The sequence below is a fragment of the Spea bombifrons genome, chromosome 2 (assembly GCF_027358695.1).
Source record: "Spea bombifrons isolate aSpeBom1 chromosome 2, aSpeBom1.2.pri, whole genome shotgun sequence".
NCBI lineage: Eukaryota > Metazoa > Chordata > Amphibia > Anura > Pelobatidae > Spea > Spea bombifrons.
The window spans coordinates 93,655,588-93,679,100 of NC_071088.1; the positions used below are offsets into that span (position 1 = coordinate 93,655,588).

Here is a 23,513-nt window from a genome sequence, read left to right on the forward strand (position 1 = left end):
CATGCACTCCTCATAGAATAGCTGGGCCAGTGAATAATGGGAGTAGAATTTGGTTTCGATGTTGGTTTTTGTAGTCTTTGAAGCTTCCTGTACGTTTTATATACGGACCCCAGATGACCACATTTCCATTCATTGAAAAATGAATAGTTTTTATACAAAGGTTGTTCTTAAATCTGTATCTTATATTGTCTCAGTTGAAGCTGATCTAGTGCCTTTATTTTTACCCTTTCAAACTCTGCTACGCATCTGTAGCTTTAAGTAAATTATGTATATTTTCAGAACACTCCCACATGACTAAATTAGTAGATTTGTCCCTTTACAATCAATACACACATCTTAAAAGCCTCCCAATGCATCACCGTGAAATAATTATGTATCGTAGTTACATAGTTCATAAGGTTGAAAAAAGACCTAAGTCCATCAAGTTCAACCCTTCTACCTAACCTTTCTATTCTTGATCCAAAAGAAGGCCAAAAAACCCTAATTAAGCTACTTCGAATTCTGCCATCAGGAGAAAAAATTCCTTCTTGACTCCAAGAGGCAATCGGATTTCTCCTTGGATCAAGAAGCTCTAAAATATTAATATTATTCTATTTATATCCCTGTATATCGTGCCTTTCTAAGAAAATATCGAGGCCCCTTTTGAAGGTATCCAATGTATTGGATAACACCACCTCCTTTGGAAGTGAATTCCATACCTTAATTGTCCTCACTGTAAAAAATCCCTTCCTTTGTCGTCTATGAAACCTGCGCTCTTCCAGTCTCAGAGGGTGACCTTTTGTTCTTTGTATATTTCTGTTAATGAACAGGTCACCGAAGAGCTCTTTACATTGGCCCTGCATATATTTATATAATGTTATCATATCCCCTCTGAGACGCCGTTTTTCCAGTGTATATAATTTTAACTTTTTTAGTCTCTCTTCATAACTAGTATCGGTTGTGTGGAGAAGAGGATTGATGTGAAATGTTAATAAAAATCAATAACCATTTTAAAGAAAACCATGTATTTATTAGCATTGTTAAGGCAATGCAACACATTTAAGTATCCAACCCCAACCAGGCTTAAAGCTAGCCAATCAGCATATACATATCTATACTGTACATATGTGCAGAAAAATACCATCCAAACTTAGAACATTAATAAAGGAAAGAATGCAATATTTCAAGAGACAAAAACAAAAACCAAGAACTGTCACCCATTTTAGAAAATTAACGGCTCTGAAAAAGCAGAGCATCAGGAACAGCAAACAAGACGTCTCCACTATTGCATTGTTAATGCCCTGCACGAGCGGCATTGCGTTTATTACTGAATTAGAGTAGTAGAAGCATTGGAATCTAAACAAGAGAGAAAATTAATTTAAAAAAAAAAACCACTACAACCAGGTGAATTTAGTTTGATGTCAGTAATTCCGATATGCAGATCGGTCTGTGATGCTTACTCATTGCAGGTAAGAAATTCCCTTTATGTATGAATGTCTGAATGAGCACAGTGCTTTTGAACACCTCTGTAAAATATCGCATTCACTTAGAACGCTAGTGGATCATTTACTCAGAGGGAGTGGTGGCGAGGATCTTGACTCCTAAATAGTCACGTTCTTTATGTGCACCTACCATTTCTTTTTCTGCCAGTCTTTACAGCTGGAAATAGCTATACCTCTTTATGCATTAGGATGGCCCCAAGAGCATTGTGCCGATGTAAAGCACCACGAAAAGCTCAGCTTTCGTAAGGTATAGTAAACCAGAAAGAGGCTTTTGTCTATGATGCCCAGAGAAACTCCTCACGCTCTCCAAGATGCCAACAGTAAAGCGGAGCAGCAAGCACTGTCAGAAAAAGTTCAGCGCACATAAAACTACTTCTTCAGGAGATCAACGAATGCCCCTTTAAGAGCAATAAACTTGTTTTTTCCTACTTTTGAGCATCATAATTTCAATTAAAGATCTCAGTGCATAGTCAACATATGCAGAAACACATTAAAATAACAGAATATCTTATTAAGCGGTTTGTGTGACGTTGTGCTCACACAGATTAGTATCCCTAATCAAAAATGCCTGTTCACAGCAATCTTCTTGTTGATATAATGGGAAATTTACAATGGGTGGGGTATCAATTATATTGTTTGATATCCAGCATGACTTCTCTTCCTTCCGACGAGATAGGCGATCAGTACAATCAGAACAAGTCCAGCCAGGGCAGCACCAACCACAATCGGCACCAGCATGCTATTCTCATCCAGAGCACACTCCACAGCTGGGGAACAAAGGAGACGATATTATAATATACCATATTTTATCTACTAGTCTCTAGACATTCACATTGCATTAAATTCAACATGTTAATGTTATAATACTGGGATTTAATTCACAAGGTCACCAAGACTACAAAAAAAAACAATAGCAAATGTGATGGATTCCTTTCAAATGTTTGCTCACAGACTGATAGACTCCTTTCTTAACCATCTGAAGGAAAGTTGGGGAAAATGATAACATGATATGGTTCAGTACGCCGTCATCCTTTTGTTTGGGCAATTCTGCCCCCCCCCAGCTATTTGCTGCGCAGAAGAGGTGTTCAGGTAAACACATCTCCTTGCATGTGATGTACTTACCGCCAGTCTAGTCCACCGGCGCCTCTGCAAATGCTTCAGGAGGGGGTCTATTAAATGGGAGACCCTGCTTCAAAGCAGCCAATCAGTGGCAAGAACAGTCAGCCCACAGAGGAGGAGGGCAGTTGGAAAGCGTTTACTTGTTCACTATCCTATAGATGTATAGGTACATCTTTAAAAGGTGAGGCAAAATGCCTCTTAGGACACACCGGAAAGTCATGCATTTTCCATACTGTCTGGAGCCCTGTTTGCTGATCGCAGTGTGATCAGTGCAGGGGAGATTTCTACCTCTTCCAACAAATTAAACATTGCAACAAAAAAATAAATACATTTTTAAATACTAAAAAAAAATCTTCACTATCCCAAACTCCTTAAGGCACTAATACTAAAAGTAGTACACTATAGGGTAATATACAGGGGATGGATGTGGCCGTCTAGAACATAAAAAAAATGTTTGTGGGGTATTCCTGTTATCAGGGGTTGTTGCCAACCATTAAGGAGGGCATTGTTTATAAGTGACACCTACTGTGTAAAAGACATTCCAAGCAAAACACTTTTTTAAAGAATATTTAGTGTTATTTATGGTTTTTTTTTTTTATATATCATTTTAGACATCCTTTTTTCAGGACATGTAGGTACATTATAACACGGAAAAAGAGGAGTCTTGATTAAACCAGCTTACAGTAAAAATGGAAAAAAATATGGTACTTGGGGTACTAAAAACCCTTCGCGGGGGCTGTCAAGGTCAGTACATGAGAGCACCCAAGAGCACTCAGAATTACAATATTAGAAAGGGTCTGTTTAAATGCTGCATTACATACTCTGGTTAAGACAGATACATTGATCCTGAACAATGTTCACACCCTACCTACACAACAAGTAACCTAATGCTGGTGAAGATAAAACGATCACTGCTTACCAGGTCCAAATGCATTTCCGCTCACGTCAAAAGGCTGAATTTGAACGTTGTAGGTGTTCAGTGTGAATTTGCTCGTGATTTCAAGAGCTTGTTTAGCATTGCACCTGTAGGATTTACGGGCTGTAGTCTGAAAGTACGTCAGGCTATTATTTGCCACTCCAAGCTTGGGAACTGCACACAGGAAAGCCGGATTAGATTGAAACATTTCAAATTTAAGGCATGAGCTCGCAAACGTTTAGGTAAAACTAAAAAAATACCTTTTGAATCTGCCGGCAGGGTTGTGTTCGCTGCTACACCGCTAAGGTAATATTTACCGGCACTGGAATTCTGTAACAAAAATGGGAACTCGTGTGAGATGAACATTAAAGGGATACTACCAGCAAAACTCAGATTTAACTTGCTGCAAATTTTAAAATATATTTATATTTAATATAAAATACTTGTGCACATTCATAAAATGTTAGTAATCAGCCGCTATATTAAATAAAAATACACAATGTTAAATTAATAAATGAATAATAAAAAATAAAATTAAACTAGAAAGTAAAAAACATTTTATACCATGGCCTGTTACTTTCATTTGCAAATAAACGCACCAAAGTATTGTATGACAGGAGCACAAATTGTAAGTTTTCAAGTTTCTCATTCAAAGAGAGCTCCATTGGTAAGCGGCACACACATTTCACTTTATTTCTTTGAACAATGTTTGAAAGGCTACTCATAAGAACGTGTTTCTGACTAGGATGAACAAGACGCGGCGTTCTTCTTACCAATGCAAACTGAAGGGAGAGCTGCACAGCATCAGATGACAATAATATGATTGCTGAAGTATTTCCACAGCTTCCACTCACGTTAAAATTGTTTCGATCAATATTGAAAACATACAGGGCATCCTAAAAAAAAAACAGAAGTGTGTTTTAATTAATGCGCTGAAATATTTGCTGTAAAATACTACACAAGCCAAAAAAAATAAAAAATTGTGTTGAGAAACCGCAGAAAAATGGTCTAAAGCTTGATTTGACATTTTCCCCCCCAAACGCTCAGCAGCTGCCTACTGTTTTTACAAAAAGTACCTGCTTGCTTCACAATTCACAGAACCCAATAAGGAGGGAGAGTTAATGCATGCCCAATACGGCCACGGTGTAAGGGGTTCCGTAGCAAGGGATGGCACGTTTGAATATGGTAAGACAGGTTTTGTATGTTTTTTACGTTTACCCTTCTTGTATTTAGTTTCTATGAAACGTATTGTTCGGTAACCAGTGATCACTGCCCAGTATACCATGTTCGATTACATTGCTTCAGATGCGAGTTGCACACCTTGTCATCCTGTTTAGTGTAGGTGACGTTAAGCTGCAAGCCCATTTTCGCTAGTATGCAAGGTCCAGATGTCCCGTTAACCGTGTAATCCCCCACTGGGGGGGGCGTTGGTACAAACGGTGCACTTGTCGGTGCTGCAGTCGTAGGTGGTGAAGTAGGGACAACATCCTCGCTGCACAAAGTGTCTACGAGAAAGAATAAATAATTAACCCAAGTAGGGACATTTTACAGTCTTGCAAACACACATGTATTTCACATGTTAATGCTAGAAAGACATTTCTTTGCAGCATACCCCAGGAACATTCTGACACGTCTCCATGTAACATGTATGCCATACACATACACAGTGTATTAACGTGATAAGGAGCACAAAACCCCAAAGCATTCTATAATGTGTTAATGTCTGCCCTCCTGAAATCCTCACTCACATACTACGTAGAAAGTTACTAGTGAAAGCATCGGACTATGCCGCACATAAGCTTACCCTTTTTACTATACGTATTTTGCTTTAAAAAAGCTTCAATCTTTACATCATGAAAGGTTGCATTGACAGATCCCATAGTGATGAGGTGTGGATGAAAACATCTATAGAAAGTGTTCATCTCAGCAGATATGGCAGAGTTGTTTGAGGAAACTTCTTTTGTCACTGAAAGAAAAAGAAAAAAAACACATTGAAATAGCCTTTCATACTACCTAAACAGTTTGTACAGTTAAGCATCTGATAAAAATATTCTAAACAAATCCCATCCTACCATTTTCAGTAGCATTAGGGAAAATATTCTTGTCTGACAAGTTGTAAGCAAATACTATTTCTGCAACTTGATAGCTTGACGCCGTTTTTGTGAAATTAATGGTCAGGGAGTGATTTCGGAAGCTGATGGCTAAAACCGGGGCTGTGCCGTTTTCTGTGCCACAAGTGCTTCTTGAATCCACTTCTGCATTTGATGGCAGGTCAAACGCAGCTTTTTCCTTAAAAAAAGAAAAACAACAATACCAAAAACAATCATTTCTTGCACTGAACAAACAACTTAAAATATATCCGAAACGAATAAGCATTAGGATGCATTCATGTTAAAGGATCTCTGAAGAAAGGTAGCTACATACTGAAAAGCCTTATTAGCATTCTGCCAAATGCCCATACTAGTCTTGCTAGCCCTCAAGATTTTTTTCCCTTTTCAATTCATAGTTACAAACAATTGTACATTGGCCTACCCATAAACATTCATGTGGATGAATCTTTACTGAGACATTACTGAACTCTCCAAATTTTAAGTGATAGGGAAAAGTCTTTGACTGTACCCATCATGCCAAGGCATAAAATGTCCTGTCCAGGCATCTGGCAAGAAAAGGGTTAAGCCCAGTATGTGTATTTTTTGTAGTCTTTGATCCGGGGGTATACATGATATTCTTTGATAATCAGTCCTTAAAGTGTTAACACCAGTCCTAGGCCATAAATAGAATGAGTAGATAACATCGCCAGAGCTGGATTTAGGGCGTCATAAAATGTACTGGGGCATCTGCTCTGTGGGTGACGCAGGGGCCACAGACATAACATCAAACATGGAGAATTTATCTATGGATTGTTAGAAGGCTCAATATGAATATGCGTTTCTGTCATGAACGAATTACGGAGGTGGGCTGTAAATATCATGTCTGGGGAAGCCTAATGTATTAGGCTCGGATTCTTCCAGGTAGTGCTCGGGCTCTGGCTTCTTTGAACAAACTTGGGTTATCTAGATAATCTGGGTCTTGGAGAATCCCAAGGGGAACTTCTTTCTACCAACTTCAGGGATAACTTTACCATCTGAAGTTCCTAGAAAGGACTCATACACTGGTAGATAGGGATTTCTTGTGTTTCTCCAATTGTTTTATGGACCGTGTTGCCAATGTGTCACCTTTATTGCTGCAGGTCATTATTTTTATTAATTGTTTTATATAGCGCCATCATATTCCGTAGAGCTGTACATTGGGTAGACAGGACATAACAAGTAGTGCATAACAGGTGGGGGGGGGCGCTCAAAGAGCTTACAATCTAGAGGTCATTTATTTCTATATTTTATACACAGCTTGGGGCTTTGTTCTCTTTACTTGGGTAAAAACATGTCACAAAAAGGGTTCATCATATATGTCCGATTATTAAGGTGATTCTGTTTTGTTTAGAGTAACCTAAAATCTTGGTGGCAGTGAATTGTACTACTGGGGTGCAGGATGGATTTTAAGGGTTCATTTGGTGGTCTCTGGGGAAGTAACACGTAACCAGGAAATTGGTCGCGTCGTTAACCCTTTCACTCCCACTTTCTCATCTGGGCCCATAGCCCTCACCTGTGACAGTACCCAATATTGTAAAGTCTGATTTATCTCTTTAAGTGGTCAGTGAAGAAACTGTGCAATTCTTTCTGCTACGAGCGGGGCATCGCTTAGGGAAGGGGAAAAAAACAACGCTTTTTCCTACTGCCAACGTTCGGGATCACCTGTTGAAAAGGCCCTCAACACCCGTTAAAAAGGCCAGCATGCCTCCAATGCTAAAGGCGTGGATCCAAGCAGCTCTGCAGAGTGTTTGGCATATTTATATAGACTCGCAGGCCTGCTAGATCTTAGTCAAAGGATCAGTAGAGTATATAAGAAATGTAAGAATACGTTACCTGTTTACCGAGAGCAGTGTATTCCACTGTAAAATTGATAAAAATGTCAGCAATTATGCAGGTGTTATTTCCTTCTTTCACTTCAAACGGAACAGAGGATGCAGAATGAAAACAACCTGCAAGAATAAAACAGGGACATTCTTTACTTTTCCTATTTTGCACTTTTTATAATACTGGTAAAAAAGTCAATAGTGGTTATAAATTATTATCCACTAAACATATAAATAAAAGATAATATCATACCTGCATATATAACTGCAATTTAAATGGCAGAATTGCAGTCAGATTTGTTAAAAAAAAAAAAAATACAGAAATACTGCCCCTAAAACCAGATATACTTGTTACATGCAATATCAAGCGTGATTTTTTCCAACTTTGGGGTCAATTGCTTCCTCACGAGTCTCGTGTTCTGAGCGTACGTTACTCACAATGAACAGCAGGTGGTGCGAAAGCCTATGCTGCTAAACCCTATCTTTAGCAGGTACGATGTATTACGCTCAGTCTTCCCGATTCTTTGTTTAAAGACTGAATGAGCCACATTCACAAAGCGGCAAGTAATAGTAACAACATTTTTTATATTAAAACAAGATTTCGTGCATGCACGTGGTGTTGCTCATGCTGCTTTGTACAAGGTGTAAAATAAATAAATGAGTAAAGTAAAAAGGTGGCTATTTGCTTCATTCACAGCTTCTGGGTATTACACCCTTGTAAGAATGTTATATTTTCAGTTAGATTACAAATAATGCTTTTTCTTAAACTTTTAAGAAGACTAATCTGTGTGGTGTAAACATATGCATTTTCTTAAATCTTAAAAAAGATTTTATTTAGTTTGAATAATAATAATGACAGATAATTAAATGCCTCGCTGCTCGTACACAGATAGTAACTGGTCAGAGATAGCAGCTTGTACAAACCATTATCCTTTTCCTTCCAGACACTACTTTATGTCTTTCGCAACACCGATTAGGTTTGTATAGTTGCTGGATTTGTGCGTTCACATGCTAGCCTGTAAAATAAATTGCAGAAGGCGACTGTGCTGCACTGCCTTATGGGAAACAATAGAGTGTACGGACAGCATCATCACGCACAATCTAACAGGAAGATGGCAGCACCCGTGGTGTACACACTACCGTCCAAAACTTTGGGGTCACTCAGCTGTTTTCCCGGAAAATAAGGACATTTCTAGCTGTGTAACACAATTACAAAAGGGCTTCTAATGATCAATTAGCCCTTAAACTTAAGCTTAGATCCAGTTACAATAATCATTTACAAACATTAACAACGTCTACTCTGTATTTCTGATCCATTTCATGTTATTTTAATGGACAAGATTAGCTTTTCTTTAAAAACAAGGACCGCAGTTTTTTTTAAACAGTAGTAAATTATACATTGGACTGGTTGCTGTACTAACTTGTAAAATGTGAGAGTTGGGGAAGAAAGGGGTCCTCTGATGAGCTCTCACTTTGGTATACATGTTTTGTATATGTTCAGCATATCTTAAAAACAGTATTTCCCAATTCTTCATTGATGCAGGCAATCTAGAACAGGCTTATGGACAGAATCTCTGAGCGCCTACCAAAACCCAGGCATGTTTTAGCAGCATCCGATGTCAGGCCCTCCAACTGTACAACCACGAACTAAACACTGTAAAGTCATGACGGACATTGCTCCTTCGCTATAACAATATAATATACTGACTAATATTATATAACTAATATATGCTGTCTGGAACCTGGTCTATTCAGCTTAGGGTTCAATCAGACCCTTTTTGCTTTGTTAAAATGTAACAAACTGTAGAAAACAAAGACCTTTATCTATAATCTAGACTGCAGCTACCATGAAAGGCAGCGGGTCCTATGCACTGTAACATTGTCGTAATTATACGATCATTTTCCAAGACGTTGCGTAACTTATTTTCCCCTTTAGGTGCGATGTTTCCTTTGCACAGGGAAAGGTACAAAGGCAGTATTGTGTTTCAACCTGCACCGGTCACATGACCCGAAACCTTCAGCCCATGCAACAAACAGGTTTATGAAGTGTCACATGGGCCCGCGCCTGCAGATATTGTGTTACATTAACAGCTCGGGGAAGAAGTCTGAAGGGCCGGGACTTAGCTATGCGGGAGAGCAAGAACACGGAGCCGAGCGAGTGCGCTACAGATAAGAGCGCCACAAAACCACAAGTCAGATGTTATCCAAGCAGCAGGTTTTATTGTCTGCAGAAGCCCGTTCCCTTCACATCAAAAATAATACGGACGGTCTCCTGTGCTGCCAGTAACCAAACAGAATCGCCCAAGTCACTGATCTTATTATCTTTTATTCATATAGCACCGGAGCGCTTCTTACAATACAGATATTCAAGGGGTGTGACAGGACTAGACCTGACAGACTAAGACAAACGGATACACTAGGTCCACAGGGTCCTGCAAGCATGGCGGCTGCTCCGGGATCTCTTACAGACCTTAAAAACTCTGTATAGGTTTACATCCAAGGAAACAAAGAGGTTGCGACACACCGAAGGCCAAAGCTCTATAACATAACTTCTGTGCGAGCGGCCGGTGCCTTCCTGGTTGGCTTACAGCCAGAACCCCGGTGCCATGATCTGCGTATAACACACGTCCAGGCAGCTCCTGTGTTATGAGGATAATCAGATCCTGACTGAAAGTAACAAAGGACGTCTCTCTATTAGATGCATATTTGCCTTGGAGGGTGACGCAAATCATCAAAACCGACCATCACATTGCGTCTGTGGCTATAAGCCAGACAGCGAGGTAAATCCCACCGCTAGAGAAGTATTAAAGCAGACAAATCCCACGCAGGAGAAAGATTAGAGCTAAACAAGTCCAATTACTTGTCACTCGCCATGCACACTATTATATATTGTATTGCATAGCACCATCATATTCCATGGCACTGTACAATGATTGTGGCACTGTACATTGCATAACTACAAGTAGTCCATAACATTTACTTATAGACGGGCTTACAGGGTGGGAGATTTGCAGTGTTTAGCCTTTCATTCTCTCCCTCAGGCCCAATAAAGTACAAAGCCTCCCCCTCTGACAGCCTGACGTCTCTGCCAATACCACTCGGCTGTCACCTTCCCATCTGCCCGGCCTGTCACGCACACGGCATCCTCCCTCAGACCAGGCACCGATACCGCCTTTTAAGACGTCCCCAGGCCCCGGTATGCAAACTCCCCAGCGGCCGCTATAACCCGGTGCCAGGATAATAACAACGCCTTACCGAGCACAAGGAGTAAGACAGCCGCCCGCCCGCACTCGCCGAGCCTCCTCTCTCCGTCCGCCTGCACCTTCTTCATGGTCGCCGGGTTCGTCGGTTCCGCTCGCCGACAGGACTGACTGTCACTGGAGAGGGGATGACTCGCGCTGCAGTCGGTGCAATGAGTCTCGCGGGAGCGCTGCTGTACACAGGGGCGAAGCTCCTCTCACAGAAAAGTCATGTGAAGTGACGTCACTGGATCACGAGGAAATAGCTTTTTTTTCCCGTTTGCAACAACTTTATAAACAATTACAGAACATGACTTGAACTGTACATTTAGAATGATGTATATTTATTTCTTTATTTTTCAAGTATTTTACCAGGATGGATACATTAAGATTTCTTTCTTTTTTTCAAGTATGTCCTGGGTTCTATCTCTGTCGTATAAATCGTAATGTTATATCACTGAATCACGGGACAAAGGGAGTGGGGCCACTCACTCTGCATGACCCTGGCCTGCAGCATTGAGCTCTAGGCTACCCAGTACAGATACTGGGTAGTTTTGGAGCTCAGTTACAAGCATTTAGGCTATGTGTGTCTTAGACATACACAGTTAAAACGCAGTGCTGCCTGTACACAGTGTAATGCAGGGAGCAATCACAGTATTTTTATGGGTCAAACAGACCCAAATTAGACAGGACAGGTCCCTAAAAAAGGGGACTGGTAAATTCAGGACTGTTGGCAGGTATGGTCTAAGCATATGGGTGAAGATAAATCATGGAGGTTATAAGAGCCCCGGGGATGACTCGGGGCAGCTACCCCCACCACTTACTTCTGCAGGATCCAAAGTGGCAAGTAAGTTTGCTAAGGAGGCTGTGCTGGCATGCAGTCTTATGTAGCGAGTATGGGCCAGCAGGGCTAGACTGGCGGCCCTGGCCAGCTGCCACCTGATGACGAAAGTGCAGCTGATGGCTGGATATGTGAGGGCGCATCCAGCCACTGGCTTCACAATCTGAAGATGGCCAGTCCTGGCCTGTGGGCCGGTTACAAGGGGTTTTTGATCCTGAATGTCTGCTCCTAACTACACAGTGGGCTGCAGTATGTCCGGTCTAAACTAGTGTTTTAACTGTAGATACAGGGCTGCCATATTTAAGCATTAAACGTAGGCACAATACAGTGTTACGCAATGTGTCTAGCAGTACAAGGTCTGTGTCAGTTTACACTGGCTGAGACTGATACATACATCGTCACTAAGGATAACTAAAATACCAACCATACCATGGAAAGCAGCCGCTACGTGACACGTCTGCAGAGAATCGCCTGTACTGTATCCATCATCCAGCTTCATTTAGGTTTCTAGTTGATGGCTGTGTACGGATGGACAAAAGCATTCATTCCATTTAACCAGAGTGTCTTAAAACTGCATTTTCAGATGTAGACAGTTTTGCTTATTTAAAGTTGGTAACACAAAGTGGGTTATGTTTAAAGAATCGTCTCGATGTAGAGAAGTCAAATTGGTTACTGCTTCAGGTTTTAACGGTAAGTTCATGTGTTTACCCACCTTAACCCCCTTAAGGACAACCCATTAAAGACGACGCACCGTGAACCCGTAAATGTCCAGGCTTTGTCTTAAAGAAGCTGTGCTTGTGAGTTTTTACATTCTGGTACCCATTGACAACTCACCTGTTAGCAGCGTTGAAGCTGTGGTACCCATCCATACCATTCATAACAATCCTGTGAAGCACACTTGGGTTCTCATGTGAGCTTAACAGTCTGACTGAGTCTTTATCACCAGCCACCGATGTTAATCATTAATAGGAATTAAATCATACAGAAACAGAACAGAAACATAATAACAGGAACATGATTAAAACATTCCTAAAGAGTATGATACGAAATAGTGAATAACTGGTTTCATATTCAGGCCTGTGGAGATGTTGTAGAAGGTCCTAGCTAAACCAAGAGCAAAACCTAACAGTGCAAATGTACAAAATAGTTAATCCAATAACGTCTTCACAAAGAAACACGCAAGGCCTATTTCACTGAACGACTGCCAGCTTTGTCGGGGGGGGAATCAGAACACAAGAGGCCACCGATTTAAATAGCCGGGCGGTAGTACAATAAAAAAAAAAGATATCGTAAAAAAAATATGCCAGACATTCCCATCGCTACTGATGAACGTGTTGAGTGTTCACTATAATGTATAGCCTGCCAGCATATAAGGTGATCTATAGCAAAGAACCTGTAACCTCTGATGTATGGAAAGCTTATATGACTCTCCCTCCTCTACTATGTTGGTCCATCAAAAGAAATGACCTTTGGCTAAAGGTACCATCTCTCTAGTGCTAATGTAAGATACCTGAAATTGCACCCCTCTTGTGCTTATGAGAACCAGCCATCTGTTGGCACAATATAAGAAAGTCTTTGTAAGTTTTTACAATGTTTGAAGGTTATGGAATAGCATCTGATGCAAAAACTAAATAATGATGAAACAGGTGATATGAGATCATGCTTGTCCATATATGTTTATTAGAGGTTGCTCCACAAAGAGCCAATGCAAAATTGTTAGCAATAACACAATAAGAATGAGTGTACTGTGACCTTATCACACAGGTAAAGGAAAACTCCTGATGATAAAACCTTAGTCAATAGACTTCTCAACATGGACAAAGGTCATGTATATACAAAAGTAAAATATCCAATTAACTATTATCTGTTTAGTTGTTATCCATATATTTCTCATTATGTGAGAAACTAAAGAGGGAAAACTGTACAATATGGTGTTTTATAATCAGATAGTATTTGATATCCCAAAATAACAGTCCTGGACTGGCCATCTGGAACACCGGGCAAAAGCTTGGTTGGCCACTGGTCGATGAATAAATATTTAGGAGTCTAAGTTAAAATACAGAATGGTAGTTACTAAATCTAAAGCTTGAATGTGTAAGCAGATATCACTATAGTACACATAAGATATGGTCATGGTACAGCTTATATTTAAAACAAGATCTTTCATGTCCTGTATTATACACGCTGATAATAATCCGGATCAGAACGATGGTATATAATGTCATTATTGTCCCCTCAGCAAGTGATGAGATGATATACTTCTGGGGATAGACACAGAAGTCTTTACAAAGTCAGGGCCCATAGTCAATAGGGAGGAGGCTGGCTGTCAGGCCTCTCCGGTGGCCCCAGTGATGGAGGGTTCCGTCACAATCACAATGTGGCTACATGGGACCTTGATTTCTCAGCTTAGTGGGCAGACCAGGGGAGATCCTCTAATTTCTTTAACTGGCCCATGATCCACACTGACAGCACAGCAAAAAAAAAAAAAAAAAGGTCAATTAACATGCACTAATATCCAACGAGATAGCGCTTACTCCAGACGAGTAGCTGATACGGAGATTCCTACAGTTTTGTGGAATTTTGCACCTACTGTAGTAGGTGTAGTAACACTATATGCAGAATTCTCACAATGGGAAGCTATGTAAACCGCATTTATTCTAGTTCAGAAATGACTCATGTCAATCAAACTAATTAAGAGATGTGATCATGGCAACCATGGGGATTGTAGTTGTGGTAAAAGAGGAGCAAGTAGCAGGAACATTCTAGCTGCTGCAACACTTTGAGTTACTACTATAGAGTTAATGTGTTAAGTGCAGTTCTGCATTTGGATGCTAATAGGACTTGAATGACAATGGGGCCATGAGCGAACCTTCATAGCACAGTTCTAAAGAGACAATCTGGTTATCATATATTTTTTTTATTCAGATATGTTACACATATGCAGTTAGTAGCACAATGTGTACCTTGCTGCAGAATGTATGTTTATGTGCTTTGACCAAAATAAAACAGAATTATTTACTAGGCTGTATATTTGGTAAAGGAGACTGGTAAGTTAATTATGGCTGATCTCTCTGTTACCCATGCAGCTCTGATAATAGGTAAAGGGAGACTTTCTGGGAGACTACATTAGCCAAAGAGAAAAGTGAAACAGAAAAAGGGAAGTGGTAGGAGCTTTGTGGTACTCTGTGGTATTTTGAGGAAAAGAAAAGAGAAGAAATTGTCATCATTCAGTAAAAGGTTTTAGTTGGCGTGACTATGAATAAGTAAAGAATGAACAGGCAAATGTAGCACAGAGGCCGTGTGTTGTGAGTCAGCGTAAGTTATCAGCACAACCAGCCGCCATGGTAAAAAAATAAATAAAAATAGATGGAATATCTATTATAGTATTTTTTTAAGACAAAGACCAAGAACTGTTTTCTGCAGGGCAAAAAAAAAAAAAAAAAATCAGATGTCATTCATCACGGACACGCAAATTATAACTGAATGCAAATAATTCAAAGAGTTTCATCATATACAGTTAGGTCCCAAAGAGTTTGGACATTGACACAAGTTTTGTTATAAATTCAAGTTAAATCAAAAATAGAGGGTTAAAGTGCAGCTTTAATTTGAGGGTAACTCACATCCAAATTGGAAGAATGGTTAAGTAATTACAGCTCTTTAATATGTCCCCTTTTTCAAAAGACCAAAAGTAATTGGACAATTGAAACTGTTTTATGGACAGGTGTGAGCTATTCTTCATTATTTCTTAATTGAGCATGTTAAAGGTCTGTAGTTGATTTGAGGTGTGAAATTTACAGTTGAAAGCTGTTGCTGTCAATCCAGACAGATGAAACTAAGATCAGAATGATAGGAAGGAAAAAAGAGTTGGAAGAAGGGTTGGAACGTCTCATGATCCGAAGCATACATTTATCTGTAAAACACGGTGGAGGCAGCGTGATGGCATGGGCATACATGGTTTCCAGCAGCAATAGTTCACTCATGTTTATTAATGTTGTGACAGAAGTAGCCGGTTGAATTCTGAAGTGTATAGGGATATGTTGTCTGGTCAAATTCAGCCTAATTCAGGGAAGTGGATCGGACGGGGCTTCACTTTACAGAGATGGCCAATCATCAAAAAATTCCCCCGAGAGCAACCCAGGAGTTTTTTTAAGGCAGAGAAGTGGAATATTCTGCAATGGCCGAGCCAATGACTTCAAGCAGTCATTCCCTGCAAAGGATTCGACAAAGTATTAAAAATGAACATTTTATTTATGACTGTGTTGATTTGTCCATTTACATTTGAAGCCTTGAAATAAGGGGACTGTATGGTTGCAATTCCTAAACATTTCCTTGAATTAAAGCTGAAAGTTAAAATTATAAAAAATTGCGTCAGTGTCCAAATATTTCCAGACTCAAGTGTATTATGAAGGGCTGATCAATTTGAGCTTCGTCTATACCAGCATCTTGTCTGCATACTACCTACTGCATACTATCAGTGAGATTTCTTGCTGTTGGAGATACCATTCAGAATTGGCCCTTCATAATGCACAGTGAGGTCAGGGACTTGCCTATACAGTAGGGACAGACCTGGGTATAGGCAAAAAATAAACCTATGTGCAAAGCTACCAGTAGCCCTAGGGAAATACAATCCTATATTTTATCTCAATGAGTGGACAGAGGAAAGAGTGAGGTTAATCCTTAACAACCCTTATAAATATTGTTCTGTCAACATGAACAAAAATATGCAGTAGGCATGATGATATGTGTTAGTTATGATAATTAAAAGGGATCCTAACTTGTTACACAAACTCAGAAGAGTGGAATGCTGCCATGTGACTCAGCCGAAAACACCATCCGTATAGAGACTAAAGCGAGGATTGTAATTTTTACGGAACACAACCAAAGAAACCGCTGAATAAACAATAATAAAGAGAGGCTGCAGTTTTTGGATTTAGAAAGGAAACTGTGACATGAATATAATCCATTTTATTTGTGGTTTACATTGATTTGTATGAGACCACTGTCTATAATGTATTCCACTACTTACGGAAGACGCGCAGCCACTTGCATTACTAAATCCACTAGAACATTTTAGAAAATCTCACTAAATGTAATTATGGAGAGACAGTGTACTCCTTTATGCAGGAGACATGTACCGGGCTGGCCCTTTTAGAAAGCATTTAAAATTAGGTTGTTGAGACAAAATTCACATTTAGCTTAGTTAAAAACAAAGCCACTTATGCTTTAATTTTTTTTTTATTAGCAAATGCAAATACCCATACTTTACATTGTTTACAGTGTACAAATGTGCTCATTCGAAATGTCATTTACCTTTAGAAATTGCATATCGAAGGCTTTACTGGAAATGACAGCATTAGCCCCGTTAGTAACGGAGGCTTCGATTTACTAACTCTTTAAGTGCTGCACCATGTGGAACAATCAACCGAGATCAGTTCTATGTAGCAGCAAAGCTAACCAACACAACAGTGGCCTAAGGATGGAATGGCTCGACAAAAAAAAACGGGATTTTGGGGATACTGTATATGGCAGCATGGTCTATAAGCTTTGAGTTCTCTCTCTGTACTGTCTGCAGTTGTCATACTTAATGACAAGGATTCCTCAATTGTTTTTGAGACTGATATGAAGACTTATCTTCTCTAAAATGTCTGCAATCCCTTCCAGAATATTCCTAATTTCACAACTGCAAATATAACAAAGAAATCTGATATGATCGTCAGTATAAAGATTGCTCCACGTGCTTCGAATTTAGAAGGGCAGATGGCATTTCTTAACTGAATACACAGTCCTATACAAACCTACATTGAAGCAATAGTTATCAAACGCACAGGGACATATACATCGCTCCATCCACTGCTTGGTTCCAAGCTACCAAATATCAAAAAGAACAGACTGTATGAAGAAGGTCGTTTCTTCTGTCACTGAGCATGTTGCCGGTAGAGAAAGAAAACAAGTAATTCTGTTGCTGGTTTATTTCTGAAAGGAACTTGTAGAACATAAAATGCCCCCCCCACCTCCCCCTTCTTGGATCCAATAATAAATATGCAGCATTAAGGGTCTGTTAATAGATCCAGCTGTTGAGTGCAATATAAGCAGAAACAGCAGGAACGTGAAAGAACAGAAGGACAAAGAACAAACAGAAGAAGAAAGAACCTCATGAGAAAGGCAGAAAGAAAAGTGGGAAAGGAAGAAGACATTCATAAAAAAATGACTAATGACAATATACCTTTAAACAGCCACACAAAGAAAATGTATTATATGGAAAAAAAGCTAATTAAATATTACTAAGGCGTATTAAGGATGGGGGTGATCAAGAGGAGATTTGCTTTGCTCACACCAGTGGCATTATTTCACTATAAGATTAGCACGGGGTGCATTATCTGGCCAGCACAGCTTTCTCTACTCAGTCAATGCACATCTTTAACTTGTTCATGCCAGATAGTGGTACTGTTTGGCATTCTCCTTGTCCCGTTCCATATAGTCTCTGTCTATTAGAGATTCAATCCTTTTCTTCAAATCACCAGGCTAAAATAAAAGAGTAAAAAAAGTTATTTAACACATACATTAAATGTATAAATTATGTGCTTGCAAGCACGTAGGTATACAGAACAGAAAGGTAGATATAACCATATCTTTAAAGTGATATACACATTATTTTCTAGCATGTGTGAAGTATACCACGTCAAAAAATACCATTATGGCACCGTGAGTGATCACCTAACTTTGTCCCCTTACATTCTATACACATTTCTATGTATACTTGACCTTAACATATGACATTCCAAATGAAACACATGTTGTTGCCAGATTTGAATTGTCTATTTTTTTCACTTTTCTGAACATACATGCGCATGATTGCCTAGATCAGAAAGCTTTTACCTTGACAGGAAACTTTAGTTGGTTATAAAGCTCTGATACCAGAAGGTTGTGGGTCAGCGTCTTCCTCATTTTCATTATACGTACAATAGCTGCATCAATTTGGTACTGACGGTCTTGGAAAACCCTTTCAGTTGTATTGACTTGTTCTTCTACCTGGAAAGCAAAACAGATTTTCCAGCATACACTTTAGACACAAAATACATTTTGGACAGGAAAGAACAGCCCATGAGTATAGAGTCTGAATTATACGTTAGGTCTTTCTGCTTATTTAAAGGGGAAGTTGCATGGAAAACAAATATTTTTCTCCTTGTACACAAAATATAGCACTGTATACAGTACAGCACAAACTGATTTGATCTAATTTTGTTGCAATAAACTTCCTTTATCAGCAGACCTGGAGGCTGCCATTGTTGTCAGTCATGTGATATTTTGGGCGACTTCCTCTTAATCACCACACTGAGCCGATTCTTTATGGCAGTGGTAATGAAGTCCAGATTTCATGAGTCAGAGTCTCTGACAGGCTGATAAAGACTAAGCCTATTGATTACCACAGGCAATATGAAAAAGAGCCAGAGTGTTTGTCTATTATATTGCAAGAAAACCAACTAAAAAGGGCTAATGTAAAGTTGTCTGATGCCTGTAATATAAAAAATGGTTAGATTTCCCCTTTTGATGGTTCAATATGAAACCTAAAATGCAGATATGCATATTAAATGCTAAATATTAAACTGAAACTGATGGGGTACACCAGGGTGTGAAAGGATTATGACATTCCAATTTGAGTGCAGAGGAAGGCTGTAACATTCTGCTAAAACTGCACTTTTAGTAAATACATTGATTTGACATACATCATGGCATTATGTAGGATCCACATACTGGCAGAATGACTGTAGAGGCTACATTGCACATGGAACAGTTTGCGTTCCCAGCAGCGCATCATGCAGCCGCGAGATAACTCCATTTCGTTAACACTCACTGTTTCTTTCATTTGGATTTGGTTAATCTTGATTCTGTAGAGCTTGTGCTTGAAGTCGCCATTAAAACTAAACTTGTCGCCATCTTCCACTTCTTTGCCCTTCGGAATTTTGTTTAAAACTCTAGCTTTGCCGCACGCAAGCGACTGCAAAGTTCGTCTCAGCTCACCGTCCTCTAAAATAAGAAGACATGCATAACATAATTGTGAAAGAAAAGAATGTCCGTGCTTGTGGTTCATGTACGTTTTCTCACCTATTCCTGTAGCCATTTTTACTTCTTCCAAACTGAATTCTTCTCCTTCGTTATACATGAGCAGCACCAACGTCTGGAACAATGACACCTGCAGCTCTTTCTTCTCCTAAAGGCAATTATATTTAACAGTTCAGGTTAGATATTAAGAAATATTAAGACCAGCTCTGAACATTTTACCGGCTATTCCAATGCTACGAGTGTTGACATTTATGCTTCTTGACAGAGGTTTACAGAGATGCACCAGCAAGGACGTCTAGAAGAGCATGACAAGGACAGTGAAAACACAAATCGGGGGGCAATTGTGAGCATACAGTCATAAGAGTGCACCTAAGAATGGCATTCGTAAATGAATAGAAGAGGTAACACCTGTAAAATTTACTACTAAAATACAGTATGAAAGTAAGTGTTAGCAATAGTATTGTGGCAGTATTATCCCATCAAGCTGAAAGCGTTTAAAATCCCTAAAAGGCTACGTAGAGTTAGGTTAAGTAGCCATGAGGTGCTGACACCTTGTGTTCTGGTCAATCGGAGCTCACATGATTAACCCTTTGAGAGCACTAGTGCAATGTTTTATTGAGGTACTCAATAAAACATTGTCCTTATTAATCACGCAAGCTACACACTCATTTATCTACGTTTCAAACAACTCCTCGATGCACAAGGGTAATGATAATAAACAATGATAACAAACAATGATAATAAATTGAACCCGGATAAGGATATATATTGATAATAATAATTATATATTTTAGACTGCTGAATGAAGCAATACAAAGGGGATCTGGTTGCTTCAGGATGTCAACTTCATGCTGAAACTTCCTGTGAGAAGAAAGAGTCATGCTTTCCAGAGTAAAGAAATCTGACATGGCAGCCACAACGCACAGGAAGCAGTCGACACCGCACTAAAACCACACATCCCACACATAGAATCTGTCCGCAGTAACATTTGCTAATGGCGATCTGTGTTATGCAGTAATAAAAGCGGCATTAAGTACATACTGTTGATTGGCATCCATGGTCCTGATCATCATAAAATATATACATATTTGGAGGCCAGCCACAAAGCATAATTTTAATAAACATATTCCGTTATGCTTACGCACAGGGAATTATTGGCATCAAAAACAAACCCAAATTGTCATTTCCTGCTACTGACTTCACTTGGCATAACCAAAGCCCCTTTTTGCAGGGAATTAGATTGAGAACATGCAAACACAGGGCAAAAACACAGTCTACCTACATCTTTAAACTCTGCTTTAAGCACTGCATGCCCCAGTGTGGACTGCCATTGTAATCTTCTGCCGCTGTGCTTCCCCAAATAAAACGTTTTAAATATTTCCTGAAGTTTCACCATCTGGAAAAGAAGTGAAGACAAACATTTAGCACATAGGTAACCATATTAACCAACACACGGCCTGTTATCTCCTTTATATTCCAGTCATGAGGCACTGCAGATAAGCAAGTACAATAAAACAAGGTGGCTGCACACACGTGACCGTTTCCGGCCCGTCTGTGGTCGTTCTCCTAAAGAGACCAAAAACATGTTCAAGGTAAGGAGTAAACCCCGCTCTCAGATTCTGGTTGGTGTGAATAGAACTCCTGTATATTGTTCATATTAGACACTGAAATAATATTAGTGGGCTGCCTCCTGCTACGTCCGAATTGCTCATTTTACAGGCTCCTCACCCTGTGGATTGAGGGCAGCCCAAGTTTTTTTAGGGCGTTTAGAATTTAAACTGGGATAGAAGTTTTCTACTGCATGGACAACTTGCTTCTAGAAATTGCATGTGAGTATGACATGAACGTTTAATCAACCATTATTCCTAAAGAGGAGCTTCCACATTCCAGAATATTAATAATACTTACTTCTATACTATACAAATTAATGACTTACTCATTTGACTTAATTTTTAACTTTAATTGCCGGCTGGGCTCCTATTTGAAAGATGTCACCATCGCATCATATGGTTTTAATTGCTGCCATACAAGATTTTTGGAGTTGATAGCTACACAGAGGAACTGCATGATCTAAACAATCTCTAGCACTGGAGGCACATGTACCGACTATATCTTACACAACATCACATAACTAAATCAAAGAACTGTTACATTACTTTAGGTGTACACCTTAGTATATACACACACAGCCTTTTTTTTTTTTTTTTTTTTTTTACAGTTGCCTCCTAGAAAAACATGGCAGCAGGTAATAGCTACTTGACCTATCTTTCTTACCTCTGTTGGTAAATGAACATCCATGGGCGTATAGGTTGGCCAGTAGCCCATTGTCAATATATTAACCGTCAAGTCTATGGTGCCTGGGTCGCTGTGACTCTGCATATACTATATAAAGAAAAGCAAACAAATATTTAGTATATCAGTTGTATATCCATATAGATAGAAGTCATAAGATTACATTTGTATGAATAAGGTCAAGTAAGTAAAGTCATGTGAGCACATTAATTGTAACCAAAAAGAGTTTTTCTGCTATTTAGGTTACTGAAGTAGACATCGGAACCTTAGATAAGTGTAATGTCTCTAGGTTTTTCAGTTGTGACCACAGATTGAAAAGTAGGTAAAATGATCTTCACCAGAATGAAGTAAATGATTCAAGACATTGGTATCTGTCTGGTAGCCCAGAATTCATCTACGGCCTTCTATCCTTTTCTAAAAACCCATAAAATCTATGATATTACATAATGGTTTCTGACCTCCCAGACTATGTCCTCTGATAGTATGGATGCCTATACACGGGACAGGGGATATTCATGCACCTTCCTATTTCTATTATTATGTTGTAACCATATAACCAGATTTACCTGCTTGAACTGAACCATCACGTCTTTGGAGAGTTCCATATCTTTAAACATCCCCTCGAGTTTACTCGTAAATGCAGCGCCGCATTCTACAGAGAGAAGATGGACAGAACAGGTCACAGAACCTAGACGGCTTGTTTACACAGCAAATACAAGGATCATATCCCACCAGGGTGTCACTACTTCTAGTACAATCAACAAATGCATCACTTGCCGCTTAATGTGATGACTGCCACAATAATTAACTAATATCTAAAACAAGTAGTAGCAAAATTTGAGAATAATAGACTACAATATTTACTGAAACAAAGCAGACTCTAAAGTGTTGGGAGTTGGCAATATGCCAAGAGACAAAGTTGCTTTTAAGGGATTGTGACGTTTATCATTAGCCACGCATTATTCTATACCTGTGCTCTTTTTGGGTTTTCTACATATTAAAAGGTGGGTGTTAGTGGTTGTTCTCTATGTTTAGGGCCCATGACACTTTTTTTTGAGAATCAGTTTCATTTAAATATTTATACCCCTATTCCTGCATCCATTTTTTGGCTTTGGCACACACATATACTAGATGAAAACTGGTGAGAGCTACGTGAACATGACTTTGGAGTTTCTATCCCTTTTTAATGTCAGCCCATGAAGTACAGTTACTAAACCAAATGCTGTGACGCAATCCTCCCTTACCGTGTTTGAGTTTGGATAACATTGATTTCTCGGAATCCACAGACGCACTTTTCCCAACCAACAACCTTTTCGCAAGATCCTTCTTATAAAACGCTTCAAACACATCTTTACCTGCAAGACAGGAAAAACCAACCATTTCAACAGCATGAACGCCTCGACCAAGGTAGAGTCTACATTTCACACGACCACAGGAATGTTCACCACGCTGCGTTCCTGCAATGCGGTCCTGAGCAAGGACATCACCGACAAGAAATAAAAAGAACAGCAAGATGTCATGCTGCAGATTTTATCATCACATGTCTAGGCAAACCCAGCGAATTGGTGCAATTTCCAGAGCTCCTCGTTCACTTACAGTAACCTTTAGACAT

At 39.5% G+C, this 23,513-nt stretch overlaps 2 protein-coding genes across 2 annotated transcripts in view; both read right to left on the minus strand.

Annotated features, from left to right (window-relative positions):
* Positions 1–1,910: 1,910 nt before the first annotated feature.
* On the minus strand, positions 1,911–10,930 carry LAMP1 (lysosomal associated membrane protein 1). The gene is made up of 9 exons (XM_053455226.1): positions 10,724–10,930; positions 7,479–7,594; positions 5,589–5,805; positions 5,321–5,482; positions 4,837–5,021; positions 4,290–4,412; positions 3,777–3,846; positions 3,520–3,690; positions 1,911–2,248 (listed from the first exon to the last, which is right to left on the minus strand). Exons 1-9 carry the CDS (start codon positions 10,797–10,799, stop codon positions 2,109–2,111), a joined length of 1,260 nt encoding a protein of 419 aa, XP_053311201.1. The 5' UTR covers positions 10,800–10,930; the 3' UTR covers positions 1,911–2,108.
* A 6,407-nt stretch (positions 10,931–17,337) lies between these two features.
* CUL4A (cullin 4A) overlaps positions 17,338–23,513 on the minus strand; it is a 30,799-nt gene continuing 24,623 nt past the window's right edge. Inside the window, exons 14-21 of the mRNA XM_053455240.1 lie at positions 23,146–23,256; positions 22,468–22,553; positions 21,884–21,991; positions 20,892–21,005; positions 19,652–19,757; positions 19,401–19,573; positions 18,425–18,577; positions 17,338–18,070 (exon numbers count right to left, since the gene is read on the minus strand). Of these exons, the coding sequence (XP_053311215.1) occupies positions 17,975–18,070; positions 18,425–18,577; positions 19,401–19,573; positions 19,652–19,757; positions 20,892–21,005; positions 21,884–21,991; positions 22,468–22,553; positions 23,146–23,256 (947 nt within the window). The 3' untranslated portion in view covers positions 17,338–17,974. The remainder of the gene's footprint in view (positions 18,071–18,424; positions 18,578–19,400; positions 19,574–19,651; positions 19,758–20,891; positions 21,006–21,883; positions 21,992–22,467; positions 22,554–23,145; positions 23,257–23,513) is intronic.